The sequence below is a fragment of the Nyctibius grandis genome, chromosome 7, assembly GCF_013368605.1.
Source record: "Nyctibius grandis isolate bNycGra1 chromosome 7, bNycGra1.pri, whole genome shotgun sequence".
NCBI classification, from domain to species: Eukaryota; Metazoa; Chordata; class Aves; order Nyctibiiformes; family Nyctibiidae; genus Nyctibius; species Nyctibius grandis.
In genome coordinates, this window is record NC_090664.1 from 34,821,974 (window position 1) to 34,838,154 (window position 16,181).

The 16,181-nt window shown below is 43.2% G+C and overlaps 1 protein-coding gene across 1 annotated transcript in view; it reads right to left on the reverse strand.

Annotated features, from left to right (window-relative positions):
- ADAM22 (ADAM metallopeptidase domain 22) overlaps positions 1 to 7,080 on the reverse strand; it is a 144,494-nt gene extending 137,414 nt beyond the window's left edge. Inside the window, exons 1-2 of the mRNA XM_068404432.1 lie at positions 7,023 to 7,080; positions 6,719 to 6,867 (exon numbers count right to left, since the gene is read on the reverse strand). Of these exons, the coding sequence (XP_068260533.1) occupies positions 6,719 to 6,867; positions 7,023 to 7,080 (207 nt within the window). The remainder of the gene's footprint in view (positions 1 to 6,718; positions 6,868 to 7,022) is intronic.
- Between the last annotated feature and the right edge of the window lie 9,101 nt (positions 7,081 to 16,181).

Sequence of the window (16,181 nt, forward strand, 5' to 3'; positions counted from 1 at the left end):
TATCAGCAGATGAATGAGAAAGAGATACTGCGTAGGAAGACACCACAATCCTTTGTCCAAAAGCAGTGGGCTTAATCCTCTAATAGTACTGGACTTCACCCTCCACATCCAAAGTTATCCAAACTCAGAGAATAGACATGGCAATCAAATCATCTGACAAGAGCCCGGTGAGCTACTTCCCCTGAAGCAGAAGGGCAATCTACCAGGGAGGAGAAGAGTCTTTGGCTCAAACCCATGGGAGCTGAAGGCAAGGATCCCCATAATCTCAAGGGAGAGAGACCTGGTGGGAGGCGGCCGCAGTAAGTGGAAGGACCACAAACATCAGCAGAGCTGATTTGAGAGGGAAGAGCACTGAGACAGCGCTAGCCAGAAGGACCCACAATTTAGAGGGCTGAACCTTATCAGGCTTTTGAAGGTTTTACACAGTTCGATTAACCTTTAAGCAGTATTTGACAGGATAACTGCAATAATGTTTTAACAAGCAGAGCCCTAAGAAAAGTTGTTAGTCTTGTGTAACTTAAAAACTGGTATGATTATTGAGAAAACTACAAAAGGGACCTGGAGTATCAGAAGAATACTATAATACCAGATCTACCATGAGAGTGTAACACATACATCCATAATGCTCTTGTGGCAAACATTTTAGAGTGAATGTTAACTTCATATGTAGTTCCTCCATAATTTGGGTAAATCTCAGCAAAATTTATCATGACACTACTTGGAATGCAACATGTTTCTGCATCACGAATGTGTCATAGCAGATCATTAGCCACAACAGGGGTCCCAAAACAGGTATCCTCCATGAAACAGTGGCAGAAAGAATATTCATTTTGATCCTGCACTCAGGGGCACCAACACAGATCAGGGGTGAATATAGATATATTGATTACCAGAGCTGGAAAGGACTTCTCTATCAGACTTTACAGTTATTAAACTGATCATGACAACAAGCAAATGTTGGGAAAAATATTTTCTATAAGGATTGTCACATCTGAGCCTTTAAGACTGTATATAAGCCTGTTTTATGAGATTAAGCCATAGCTTTTGGAATATCTCTCCTTTCAGCTCTACTATGGCACAAGCAAGAGAAGATATCACAAAACAAAGATTTCCGATGCAGCCCTTTTATCCAGACTAGGATTTTCAAAGATACCTATGTCTTCTAATCACCCCTCAAAATCTGAGTCCTGATACGGTATTTCTGCAACATGAACTCTGATGCAGCAGCTCTCAGAGTTTTTTTGCTGGATGACTTTTTGGACATATTCATTTACTGTCATAAAAAATTTCATTATCAAGTAGGGAAAGACTTTCCTTGAAATGAGCTTGCAAAGAAGGATAAATGAGAAACTTGAAAAATTCTTTGCCTAAAGAATACCAAAACACACTATGAATATATATATTTCATACAAAGGTGTATCTGAAAGCCCTTCCTACACGAGAAATCAAAGGGCACTCTCAATGCCCTTGCAGCATGCAGCAATCTATAGCAAAGTTTGACTTTCAGCACTTTTTTCCCCTCTTCAGGATGGCAGGACCTGCATCAAGAGTATTGATATTTTAACTGTCATTCACATATTCATAAAATATTGCTCGGTTGGTGAAGCATCTTATCCTTACACAAATATTGCAGAACTGCATACATTCAACATACAGTAAAGTATCACACACATTTTGCCTAATGCATTATAAACCTTAAGAAAAGAGGGAGAAGAGGCAACAAGGCAGGAAGAAAACCAAATCTGGCAATAAACCAAATGCATGTTATTACTCACTACAGCCTCAGTCCCAGTTTAGCCTCCTCCTCCTTTGGTTTTGTGATAGGTTGATCAAAAATTGTGCCTAGGTTTCTCCAAGAGACAGCAGTCATTTGATTAAGTGGGCAGAAAAGAATTTTTTAAATTGGGCAATTTCTCATGACACTTCTCTTTCCAACAGTCATCATCCATCAGTCACAAACTCTAGAGCTGTTTTATAAACCCCTCAGCAGTTCAGAACTCATTTTTTCACCAAAAAAAATACTAATTGTTTGAGCTACCCAACACGGGAACTTATAACACCAACAGAAGTTGACAGCATCAGAACAGAAAGTAAGAATGTTTTAAACAAAGTCAGCAGTTTCAGAAGCACCTGCAAAGAATAGGGATATCCTGTTCGAAGACTAGAGCGAGAGGCCAAGTCAGAGAATCCAATAGCAAAGACTAGGCAACACCTGAATAACTAATGAAGATTTCAACTCCAAGTGCAAGCAGAGCTACGCAAGCTCAGCATGACAGAACAGAGCTTCTCTGCAATTGATTATTAGCAATAAGACGTTATTTAAGAAATCTGCAAGCCATGCTTCCAAATCGATGTATGGAATTGTATCATTTGGTAACAAACACCTCAGAAATGCAGACTGTGGAAGACAAATGAATACTTTGCTGAAAACTACTGAGTCACTCTAGACTACAAACTATATGTACTTCTATCTCCAGACAGAGTTCAGTCCTGGAGCCCCTTCACACCAGGCTCCCTAGAACCAGGTCAACCCTTTTACTCACTCAGAAGGAATCCAGCATACCTTCATGGCAACTGGCAATGAGCAAGTGAAAAACAGGTTGAGAAACAGCAGTTGCTACACTATGAATGTTTTGCAAAGCCAGCAGAGATGAGTGAATCTATGTCCACAGTAGGTCATTGAGTCAGGACCTTGTTCCCAATTAAAATCATAGCAAATCTCCCAAATTTCCTTATCAACACCTAGATATATCAAAACCAGATAATGCAATGAAAGCCACAAGATGAACAATGTTGTCCCTCAGATTGTGTGTGCAGACCTATTAGCATGACCACAAAGTGCTGGCCTCAAGGAGAATTCGGACCCTTCTCTGCTGGTGTTTACTGGCTGTCTCCAGCTGAGAGCAAGATCACTATTAAGTCATACTTAGGCTTGAGGGAAGGCATCTGTTGGGTGAAGGCATGTAGAGGTCTGGTACTCTAATCTCCAGCTGGAAAATCAATCTCATCTTTGTAACCAGAACATTTGATCCACTGAAAATTATTAAGGAAATGGTCCTCCAAATCAGGTGCTGACATAGAGTACAAACTCAAGTCTGTAAAGGCGTACTTTGTGCTTTGTTTTGCTCTCCTTCACAGGTGGAAGAACAAATACAGGCAGTGGGGAGGAATGCTTACACATTCCCACATTTTAATGAAGAACATGCCTGCACAGTATTGACTAAAGGAAAGTACTAAGAAACTTGTGACAATACCAAAACATGGCTCAAGGCATAGAGTTAAAAGGTTCCTTATAAATGTCCACAGTAGGAACTTACTTTCTTTTAAACACAAAAACCTTAGCTTAGCCTTCACTGAATGCCCCTGCCATAGAGGACGTTCATCTTCTAACAGGCTTATTTATGCAACAGTAAATTAAGTGTCCATTGCTAAGATCCTGGATTGCACTAATGATAATATTAATATTAGCATATTCTCAGATATATCTTATCTTGATTACTCTTTAGATTAAGTGCTGTGCAGCAGCTAATAGGCCCCCTTTGGGGAACAGAGAAATTGAAATACAGGAATGTCACGGATACTGGTAGCAACTCTATTCCGCAGTGGAATTAGAAGCAGAAACCCAAAGTCACGTGAATTTTCCAATGTCCACTACATACTGTACACTAAAACATTAATGACATGAATATATAATAGCCTACAACACCTGCCTTGTGCTGTGCTCTGAAGTTCAGCAAACTTGGACAACTACAACTGTGAGCTCGTAGATTTTGTTTCTTAAGCAATTACATTCTGGGTTTCTAGGATGAGTACATAGACTATTTCCTTTACTATTTAATGGTAAAGCATGCATGTAGAGAAGTCACTCAATAGTTATGGCAATGGCCCAAAAACCCCAAACAAACAAATAAAACAAAGGAGGTTGCTAGAGAAAAACCTCAAAAAATGCTGGAAAAAAAACATAAGATTTTTAGAAATCTGCCAACCATCACTTCCCAGTCACTTCTGCCTTCAATTCCCTTCTTTCACCTCCTTTTCTATTATCACGCTCCTCTGGCTCAACTCCATCATAAGCCTGTTCTGACACTCCTGAGGTGCAAAGGCCACGCTTTGCTTCAGCTTCCCCTGAACGATCATCTTCATTTCCCTTTGTGCAATTCCAGACTCAGGCTTGCACCCCTCTTGTACGACTTCTGCCCTTTCTGCGGCTAAAGCTTTTATCCAGGAATTAAAGGAATCCGATCCGATTTAACGTGACTTCCTTCTCTCCAGCTTATCTCTCTCTCTCTCCTTTTATCTCTATCCAATTCAAAACACAATTACATTTTTTAGATTAATTCAACAGCTACAGCCTCGTTGTCCAGTCCTCTGACTGCACCATCCCATTCAGGTATCTTTGCTTCTCTAGACACAGCTGCTTGTCCTTCAGCCATCAGAGATTCTTCTTGAATGCTCCAACCTCCTCCGAGAAGCATCCTCCCTAACTAATCCGTAAGTCCAGTAGCATTGGTTTGAAACCTCTATTCAAGACCAGTTTTTCTAACTCTGATACACAGCTGTCCAAAGACTACTAGCAATGGATAGAAGAGGGCATGGAGACAGTCAGAACATATTTAATCATAAAACAAACTTATACATACAAAAATTTTATTGATGGAGAGTGCACCTCTGTTCCCCCACCCTTTATATGCTACTGATCCTGGACTGTTAACTCTTCAGGGCAGGCATGGGTGTCTCTTCACGTGTGAGCAGAATCCAGCAATTCCTATCTTTACACTTCATGTGACTTTTACCAGGTACCCAAAAGCAACCATAAAAGTTAACTCAGTTAGTCCATAACCTTGATAAGCATTCTGGCAGAGATAAGGGTGATTTTTTTTGATGGGACACTAGACTTTAAGAGTCAGGATATGAAATCACTCAACTGCAACAGTTAACACTATTACTGCAAAAATACCCTCCTAAATGCAGCTTCTACAAAACTTCAGGTAAGCAAAGGTAGTCACGCTGCTGGTCCATCCCTGCCAAGCTGACCCAGACCACCGGGGCGAGGGATGCAGTATCCTGCAATTAGGATGTAACCATGCCCTGTGCAAGAAGCCCAGTAAATCGGTACTGTTCCGCTCGGTTTGGCCTGCTTTTGCTTTGTAATTTTCTTCCTCCAAATCACCGCCAGCTACTGCATCCATCAGTGGGGTACCAACCATCAGACACCATGCGAGAGGCTGTGGATATTTTAAGCAGCAAAGGGAAACTTGTGATCGGGAGGAAAAGTTGTAGTTGCACACAGAGCTTTACACATTTAAGCTCAGTTTAGAGTGGAGACTGTTGTGAAATAAATGCGCTTAACCCTTTTTAACCCACTAGTGTTATTTTTTTTATGGCTGGAGTAATGTTAATACTAACAAATTAACTAAATGAGGGAAAAACTTTTTGAGCATAAGATCTGGTGAATAAAAGTTGAGACATTCAGAAAAACAAAACCCATTAATTATCAGCTTGTTCTGTAAGACCAGCACTTGAATCCTAATACTAGATCCAAATGCAACCATTACTACTTTTTAAGGAGACAAGTCATGAAGTGCTTGAACTTGTGAGTGTCCAAGGGTCTTCAAAAAATCCTGAAATGCTGAGAGGATTTTTTTTTTTTAAGCAAAGCACCCATTTTGGACTTTTACAATCCTATTTTAGTGTACTGTAAATTTGCCTTCACGTCTGAAAAATCTTTACATAGAATAAGCTACATTCAGAGGCAAATAAACATGCTATGAAGAGACTGTTTATTATTTACACAATAAGAATGCAAGCTGTCAGTGCTTATACTTTACGGATTTATAAAAAAGAAGTCTGAGACAATTTTCTCAGCTATGTTGTTTCTTAAATGGGCAGCAGTCAATTGGAAAAAGGAGGAAACAAAGGCCTGCAACTCATCTTGGATGTCAGCAGTTACCTCAAATGCACACATTTTTTATGTCCTTCATCTATAACAGCATAGACTCGATGTTTTTTCCCTTTAGATGTAACAGCCATGTACCACCTCAAAGCGGATGCTTAGTGATCAAGATTAAAATCACTGTATTTTAATATAAATTGGGGTAGCTATTTGTTAAAAGCTATAGAGATTGGTCTTCATGTAACAGAAATCTGAAAACACACCCCAGTTTTGGTAGTTATGTGTAAGTTAAATTGCTACTTTAAGTTCATATGTTACACTTCAAGCAATTCCCTTACGATTTCCAATTTCTGTTTTTAAGAGCACATCCGAGTCCACCGAACACACACCCACCCTGCCCACGCTTCAGCCACAAACCGAAACGAAGCCGCAGCGTTTCCACTCCAGCTGTCGCAAAGGCACCACGACTTTTCGCTCCGTGCCCGCCCCCATCCCGCCGGCAGCCGCAGGCACCGCGCTCCGCCCGCCCGGGGCACCCGCCGACGGCCGGGAACGAGCAGGCGCTGGGACCATTTTAACTCGTTCGAGCGCTGCCGTTCCCAAGGGTCCCCCGGGGAAACAAGCCCCGCGCCTCTCCGAACAACGCTTTACAATAAACGTTATCCTTCAGCAGCAAAAACATACCCGGGGGAGGGCTGCGGGTGAGACACCGCACCGCTGCTCTCGGGGAGGAGGCCCCTCAGCACGCCCCGCGCCCCCCGGGGCTGCCAGGCCGCGGCGGCAGGTGCCCGGGGCTGCCCGCGGCTCCCCCCGCCCAGCGCCTACCTGTGTCCGCGCCGCGCCGCTCCGCACCCGCGTGCTCAGCGCCGGCCGCCGCGCCCCGCCGCCGCCGGAGACCAGCCGCAGGGGCCTGATGCTCTCTCGCTCCGCGAAGCGGCTCTCGCCCCGCCGCCCCGCTGCCGGCCCGGCGCCTCCTGGGCAGGGGAGAGGCACCCGTCACCCCGCGCAGGCTGGAGCGGGGGCTCCCATTTCCACAGGGGTCCGCAGCGGCCCTCGGCGCAGCATCCCCCCCTCCCCACCGCCGCCCCCGCCCCAAGCGCGGCGGCGCTGCCCCGCGGCCGCGACTCACCTGGGGCAGCGAGCAGGGCGCAGAGCGCCAGGGAGAGGAGGCAGGCGGCAGCCCGCATGGCGCTGCCCGCCACCCCGCTCGCCGCCCTCTGCCGCCCCGGCCTCCGCTGCCGGCTCCGCGGCTGAACGGGGCGAGGGGGGGCTGCGGCTGCCGCGGGGCCGGGGCTGCCGAGCTCCGCCCCGCCGCCGCCGCGCCGAGCCCCCCCTGCGAGGGAAGGAGATGGCGAGAGCCGGCGAGGCTCCCCGCAGAGCCCGCTTGGAAGAGGGAAGTGCTGGGAAATGTAGTCGTTTGCCAGGGCGTGAGAGACCGGTGCGAGACTGGAGAGGAAGCCCCGGAGCCGGGGGAGCGCCGCAGAGCGTCCGCAGCCGCCCCGCGGGGCAGCCCCGGTACCGCACTGCCCCGGGGCTAAGGGAACCCCCGCTGCAGAGCCTGCACCCACCCTCAGCCCGCCCCGCCGGGTGCAGGCGGGGGCCCTGGGGGGAGGCGGCCCGAGCGTTTTCCCTGCCTCCCTACCTGCTCGTACTGCCCCCCCGCCCCTCCTCTGATGGGCCTGTGCCGCCAGCCCCTCTCTCCTCCCTGACGTGTGCCTTGTCAGAGCAAACCTCCATTTCCTTCTCCGTGACCTTTTTCCCTCCTTTCTTAAATTTCCACTCCTGCACCGCTTTCTCCACTGGACTAACAGTGAAAGTTGAAAAGGATTACAACGCAGAATCATTCATTTCAAGTTACAACACACTCTCCCGGACTAAGCAAGACGCAAAAGCAAGACCAAAGCAAGAGGCAGAAGTGTCTAGGAGTCCCCGGGATGTCCGTTCCCCGAACCCCGAGGATCACTCTCGCTCAGCAGAGGGATGGCGACGGCTGCAGCCCAGTTCTGCACTCCCACCTACCGGGAAGCCGCGGGCAGCAGCAGCACCGCCGGCCAGCACGGCCCCTCCCGCCTTTCATCACTACGTTTCTTTATGAAAATGGGACAAGAGCGGCAATTGTCAAAGGCACCTCTTCCCCCACCGTTTGCCGAAGTGGCAATACGAAGGACTGCCGTGGCACACAGTTAAGGTGAGTCGAGAGAGGAGGAGGAGGAATGCCAGAGCAGCACAGTGACAGGTACAGCTCTATACTGACGCAGACAAGAGAACGCAAGGTCAAACTGCCCACGGCAAGGTTTTGCACCAGTTGTGAGCACGTAATAAAGGAGGAGGTGGCATCGCAGTAAATGGCACTGAGAGCTGCTGCTCATTATAGTCTGGAAGATCAACAACAAGAACAAATCTTTGTTTTCATAATCTTAAAACCATTATGCAAATCAATATTAATTGCATTGCTTGCACTGGCAACAGCCAGGACACCTGACAGCTCCATTTCTGCTCTTAGGCGCATTTCAGCCCCCCGGGCTGCCCACAGCAGGGAACACGTTCTGCGGCCCGGCAGCTGTGCCTGACCCCCCAGGAGCCACCTGCCAGGGAAGGCCAGGGCTCCTTGCCTGGTTCTTCTGCAGATCTTACCTTACTTACATCGATCATCTTATTAAGGGAAGCAATTAGAGGACAGATGAAGGAAGTTCAGTTTCTCACAGTTTGTTTCCACGATATATAAACACAAACAAAATGATGGTTCAACAAGCTGAAGACGCGAGCAAGACAGACATTTTAAGGGCACAATATTGTATCTGGAAATATATATCAACTTTGAGGAGAAAGGAGCTAGTAAGTTTTGCACTGTCCTGCTTACACTGCAGTCACACTACACGTGAGACAGTATTACCTCAAAGTGTCCATTAAATCCTCAAGCAGTTGCTGAAACAGCACACAATTAGCTTGTGAAACTCTGCTGCAGGGTATGGAAAGAACCACAAGTGCAGTGTCTAAAAAAAATGAAGAAGTACTATTTACAGAGAGAAAATCCAATACAATAATATGATGTTTGAATCTTTTTTCAAGTCTTAAATACTTACATTTCAGGCTGCAGCCAGCCTCTCTGGTTATTTCAGTTAGACTAAACTGTCCCCACTGGCACGCTATTTCACAGCTTCTTGTGTCACTGTTTCTGTGAGAATTCATGGCATTGGGTATATATTATACCCGATAAGCAGTAGATACACAGTACAGTTATAGACTCATTTCCTGGATCGGTACATGATACAATTAATTTTTCTCTTGCCATTACCATTGTCCAGAAATGCTGAGGGATTTGGTGCAAATGTCACACGTGGAAGGTTCACCAGCCCAGCACCAGCCAAGGCACAGCTGCTTTAAGCTAGTGACTATGAATGTAGAGTTTTATCCAGTCTGTAGGCTCAGGGGATGTGGTGAGGTATGACAGAGTGGCTTCATAAATACAGCACTTTTTTAGTATGCCAACTCGATTTTGGTCGAACCTTTCACTAATTTTAAGAATAATTTTTAAAACTGTTTTTAGAAATACGGCCAACTAATACAAAGATAAAGGCATTTTATAAGTATGTGTGCTAGAAGTAATTAACCAAAACAGCTGAAAAAGTTTTTATGTCCCTGTCCTTGCAAACCTCTCTTGTTTACATCCTTCTACCATTTGCCTAGGAAAACACTTCTATGATAAATACTGAAGATTAATTAAAAAGAGAAGGCTTAAATAAATTGCAGAAATTTTCTGTATCACATGGAAGGATCTAAATCATGATGAAGGAATTCCTGATCTGCATGTCTGAAGTCTCCTTTTATTGTACACATTGATTAGAAACAGGTGATTAGAAATGGATGATTTGACAGGCTTAATCCTTCAGAGAAATAATATTTCAATTTATTGACGGCTTTTCCAGGTTAGTTTGGGAAATCAGGTAGAGAAGGTCGATATTCACTTCCTTAGTCTTACCTCACTGGAAGCTCCCTGACATTGCAATGATGCTCAGGGCTGTGGCAGATGGTCCACCTCTGAGCAATGAGCTCTTTCACATCAGGGGGCAGACTTTTTTCTTCTTCCAGCAAATCATAGAATGATAGAATATCTCAAGTTGGAAGGGACCCATAAGGATCATCAAGTCCAAGTCCCTGCTCCTTGCAGCACTACCTAAAAGTAAACCATATGACTAAGAGCGTCACCCAGATGTTCCTTGAACTCTGACAGGCTTGGTACCATGACCACTTCCCTACGTAGCCTATTCCTGTGACCGACCAGCCTTTCAGTGAAGAACCTTTTCCTAATGTCCAATCTGAACTTCCACTGATGCAGCTTCATTCCATTTCCTCATGTCCTATCACTGGGCACCAGAGAGGAGATCAGCACCTCCCCCTCCACTGCTGCCCTTGAGGAAGTTGTAGGCTGCGATGAGGACTTCTCCAGGCTGAACAAACCGAGTGGCCTCAGCCGCTTCTCGTAAGTCCTGCCCCTGAGAGCTTTCACCATCTTGGTCACCCTCCCCTGGACACACTCCAATAGTTTGGTGTCGTTCTTACATTGAGGTGCGCAAAGAAATGGGTGTTTGCAAATGAAGGCTGACTTTCCAATGTTCACTCTCTTGCCCATTAACATTCTATGGAACTTTATTACATTGAAAATTCAGGCCAATTCTTTTTCAAATGAGCAATAACAGCTCTACCCTATGTTGCAACATGTCTTCACAACTTGCCAAACATAACAAGCATGTTCTGTATGACTGTCTGGACCACAATTGCAGGAAAAACGAAGCCTGAAAAACATGCTAACATTTCAAAGGATCAGGAGAAAGAAGGTTAAAAAATGTGATTTATAAGAAGATATTCAGCTTTTGATTTACCATAGGTATTCAAAAGATTATTTTTGAATGATAATTAATTACCAGTCATAATTTAACACTTAAATTTAACATCTAAGTGTTACTTCTCTCCTTTCCACAGAAAATAAGATAGATACATGGACTAAACAGCCCTGTTGACATTGTACTTCTAATTTTTTGCAGTATTCTTGAAAACAACTTAAGCTTTTCTGTAGTGACTACAGTAAAGTAGTAACGACTTTGCAATCATGATTTACAGTTTTAAACTGCCTAAAGTTCTGAAGAAATTAGCCTACTTCAAAATGCTGAAAGAGTAACACATTTTTAAATGCTAAAAAACCTACAGAAATTGCTTTGTATTTTCATAATTTTGATAAAATCTAAATTTTCTGCTTTGAGGAATACACAATGGAGCCTTGTGTATGCATAGACATGATGGAAAATGACACTGACTCCAATTACAGCACATTACAGCAACTTAATACTATGGAAAGTATAACAGTTCTCCCCACACAGAGCAACTTTTGTTTTCTCAAATATAATAGATTTAACTGACATCTAGGGCACTTTTAAACAAACACATTCTCAGTGGTCAATATTCAATCATGATTTATTAAGTTATAAAAAATATATTAAGACTTTTGCCTGATAAAAGGCAGATCTATGAAGCAAGTTCAGAGAAAGACAGTGACAGAGACCAGAAAGATCAGGATTGTTCTGGACGGCGATGAACAGACAGGAACGGAATAAAATGACACATAGATAGTACAGGGAAAGTAAGCTGGTGCTTTCTGTTCTCCCAGCAGCTTGGTGTGTGAATAAGAGGACATTCAATTGAATTAAAACCTAGTAAATTCAAAGCTGATAGGAAGAAATATGCTTTCATAAAACAAGTAATGAGAGCACTGAATTCTTTACTTAGGCTGTTGATGAAATCTTTCAAAATTTTCCATGTCAAGAGGGACAGGACATTCTTGTGGACTGAAAGAACATCCAGATCTGCAGCGATGAACAGCCAGTTTTGGGCAAAAGTGCATCAGGTTTGTCCATTTTTATTCCAAATTTACAAACAGGATTTTTTTTTGGTTGGGGATTTTACCCCACATCTAGTCATTGCACAGGATCATTTTTGCACTTCTTGTGACTGCTGCTCACCACTCTTGGAATTAGGAGATTGGGCTGGGTAACTGTAGGTATGATTTAGTATTGGCAGTTTTTCAGAAAATCTGGTGACATAAAGAAAGGTAAAGATTTTATTTATCAAATAAAAAGGAATCATTTGGCTCAGTGGCAAGTGGTTGAGAAAGCAGGGCACCAGTAAAGTAAAAAACATTCAGAGATCTCATGCATGTTTTATGACATACAAAACTTGCCATTCACTTAGAAGCTTCCAGGTAGTAACCCCTGAAGTATGCCAGGAAAGTCAGTTGTTAAAATTATCCTCAGAAACAAGCTAAACAGCTACTCAGCTAAACCAACATGCATGCAGGATACAGAACGAGATTCATGCATCTTTATGTGGCCTTAAGACTCCTTCCTTTTCCAAGGGCCATGAACCTCCAGAGGCTCAATTACCCTGCTTGCAGATCTTGTACCTGACAGATGAACCCCACGTGACATCTGCTGGTGTGCCTGCACCTGAAATGTGAGACCCGCATCCCAAGTCCTACTCTGTCCGGTGGTTTGAACCACAGAGGTGACTACCATCGTTTGGCAATTGACTTCCACTCTGTGGCTCTCAACCTCTATTCTACTGGAGTACCATGTTGCAAAACTGTTCCGAAGGTCGCAGAGAAAGCCTGGGTTTTAAAGCTCAGCTATCTACATACACAAAGAATACTGGAGACACTGAATCTTGAAGGGAGATCCCCCCTCAGCTCAAAAAAAAAAATGAAAAAAAAAAGGATTAAATCTGATAGTCACCTGAATCTACAGCTGCTTTATCCCAAATGAAATTGGACTCCACCCAAACACCTGCTTTGCATCCCAAATCTTTTCATGGTGTTATACCTGGGATGCTCAGCATTTATTTTGGATAGCTGCACTCTCTAAAGCAAATACACTGTTGAATATCAGAAGCCAAACAATAAGATTTACAGAATATATAGTTAAAAAATGAAATATTCATCTCATATTACCTCCAGAGATGTTAATCTAGTTAACGAACTCAGTTCACACTTACCTTCACTCTGCTAAAGGTATCAGTGGTGACATTATTACTGGCTGGTATTACCAGTGGTATTTACCTTTACTCATGCTTGCATTAGGTAGCATAAACAATCTCCTTACACAGTCCAGAGGACTAGTTACGATAAGAAATAAATTTCGGCGTTCGATTTCTAGTCCACCTACATATACTCTGTGTAAATAAGCTGTACAATTGCTCTGGATCTATTGGCTGCTAAAATTCCCCCTCATTTGTCTTCAAGAGTGGGGATTAGAGGCATATCGAGGTTACAGATAAATTTGAGTCGCAGTAAGCACTTGAAAGAAAATAGCTTATTTTTCAGAAAAATATTTTCACGAGATGAAACACAATAGAAAAAATGAGAGGGATAAAAAGGACTCAATCTCCTGCCATGATGAAAGTAACACACAAACTACTTAGTCACCCAAGAATGATATGAACGCCTGTTCACATTTGTTTGTAGTTTAATTTTACACTTTACTATTTCAGGAATTTCTCATAATTCTTAATAAAATCTAATTGCATGTCTTAAAAATCTCAGATACGGAGCATCTACAGAATGAAACTAGGGCAAGGAAGTGACTTCCACCTTTGGGTAGGCTCAGAACAAGACCAAGACAGACTATGACTTGATGCTACTGTGGTATCAACTGTCAATGTGATCGAAAAGCCCAGCACGGGCAGCTTTTACCAGCCCTCGGTGCTTACCAGCCAACAGCCCAGAGGTCACACAGACCGTATAGCTCACAATCATTCTTCAGCTGAGGAACACAGGGAGATTCATATTCTCACCCCGTGTCCACATACCCCACTGTAACTACATCAGTTCAAGCAGCTACCATTTTCTCATCATTCCTGCCCTCACAGACTGCCTCAAGAGCTTCATGGATACCATCAACAGTTACATTAGCTGAGTCCTCCAGAGCTGAGGCTCTTCAGAATGCAGGTTGAAAGCACCCCCCCCCCCCCCCCCCCGGCCAAGTGCATCTAAGGAGTTATATGCCTTGCAGTCATACAGGCCAGGAGATAACACAGAACAATGATAGCATGAATGTATAAGTGAAGAGTGCCCTTTTGTTGCAAGCTTGAGGTGGGACATGGATTCGATCACCTCGATGCACACTGGCAACCCCTGAAGGACAGAACAGATGTTAACATGCTCAGCGCTCTGCAGGCTGTAACTACCTTTCCCCAGCTCCAAAGGGGAAGGCCGGTTTTTCAGTTACCTACCTGTCGCTTTGTGTCAAGTGTTCTGCAGTCAGACATTGAGCAAGAGAGATTACGGCTTGAAGATCCTGCTGCTGAGTGTAGGGCTTACATGAGAGGATGAAACTCAGAAATTATTGCAGAACTTGCTTATGTGTGTGTAGTTTTGGAGTCACTAATCCCCGCTATCACCATATACCCATATGAGTATGGTATCTGTATGTACACCCATGTGCATATGCACGCGCACACACACACACACAGAAGCGTTCTTGACCCTTGGGAACTCTATCCTCTCAGCAACACTATAGATTTACCTGAAGAAAAACAACATTTCTGTCCCAAACACATACTGTGGAGCCAAGTCATATGCAGTGGTTGGGCAGCCACTGCAGATACCAAACCAAACTTGGTGTAGGTGTAACCAACATAAAACACTACTTCTTCTAATGCTTTATTTATAAAAGCAGATTTCAACACCTGTATTTCTTTCAATGTTGTTACTACCATCCCAACTTTGCATTCTGCAGATAGTTTCCATTTTAAAAGCCTTTACTGAAAATTATTTTGCTCTCTCCCATGGTAATGAAACAAAGTGGGTCTGAACTGATCAGTTACAACTCACCCCGACACTGGCGTACCAAACCAGTATATTACCTGCACAGGCTTTCAGTAATGGTACGTGTGTGTGCAAGCACATGCCTTCTATTTTAACATTTTAAAGATTATGCTAAAATATTTCACATCCCCAGAAATGTGCTTGCCATACCTATGAGAAAGAAACAGTAATGGTCACTGGGCCACAGGATAATCACTTAAATAAGAGTATTTTTTAAATGTAAAAGTCTAGGGAATTTTTTTCAAATCAGAGTTTAAACTGAAGTAGTGTCTGTTCTACACAAATGTTAAAGCTTTCACTTTTTTCTAACAGTAAAGATTTGGGTGCTTCATTGAAATTTTGAATCCCATACTGTGTATAAGTGGAGGCTGCAGTCAGTATGGGAATACAGCTCCAAGTTTCTCTAACCACCACAAAAAGGAAGCAACAACTAGTATATTAACTGTTCTGGAATACAATGTAAAAACTACCTACACCAGCTTCTCAAACTCACAGAAAGCAAGACAATCAAAAAACAAAGTGCATTAGAAGAAATTCATATACCTATGAAGAAAGAGTTCAAACTGTAATTATATACTATGTAATTATCACAAAGAGGTACTTACAGATAAAACGCACTTCTAATGCTAAACCTTTATTCTAGTGACTACAGGGGCACTTGCGGTAGTGTTTGTCTGAAGTGTTTGACATTTTTCAGAATCTCTGCCACATGTTTTGAAAATACTCTTTCTCTTCTCTGGGAGGAAGTCAGAGAGACGGACAAATGTTCTAATGACTAGCCTTCCATGTTTAATTATTTTTTCAAATAGTAATAAAACTCCTTTTAAATTTTTGTAAAACATGTTTTTTAAAAAAAAATAGCTTGAAAGATAATAAATGCATTAAAATTGCACACAACACGCTGAATAAATCTGTTTTAGAAATAGTTAACAGGCTTACTATGGCTTGTGATGCGATCTGAATATTCTACATACAAAGGGGACTCTTAGCACGCACTAATGTGACTAGTCACCTGTACACAATATCTGCATCATGACTAAAAGTGGGTTTTGCAACCCGTGACTCCTATCTTGTTCTGCATTATAATGAGGAATCTTCATATATTAATGACAAACCTCTGATTTTTTTTCCCTTAGGATTCTAAAGCCAGATTCCAATGTGTTTACATCTCCTCTTTGCAGTGCCCGTTGAGCTAACATGTTCTAATATTGCATCTAATCATACAATATGCAAAACATACACACTGGTTATCTGATGAGTAGATTTACTAACATTGACTACCTCTCCCCTTAACTGTTGCAATAATCTTTATGTGTATAAATAGCCATGCATATACATTCCAGTCGGATGGAGGCCACCACACCAACTAAGAAGAGTATGTGTCTCGGGGATGTGAGGAGGGAGACATCTGCAAGA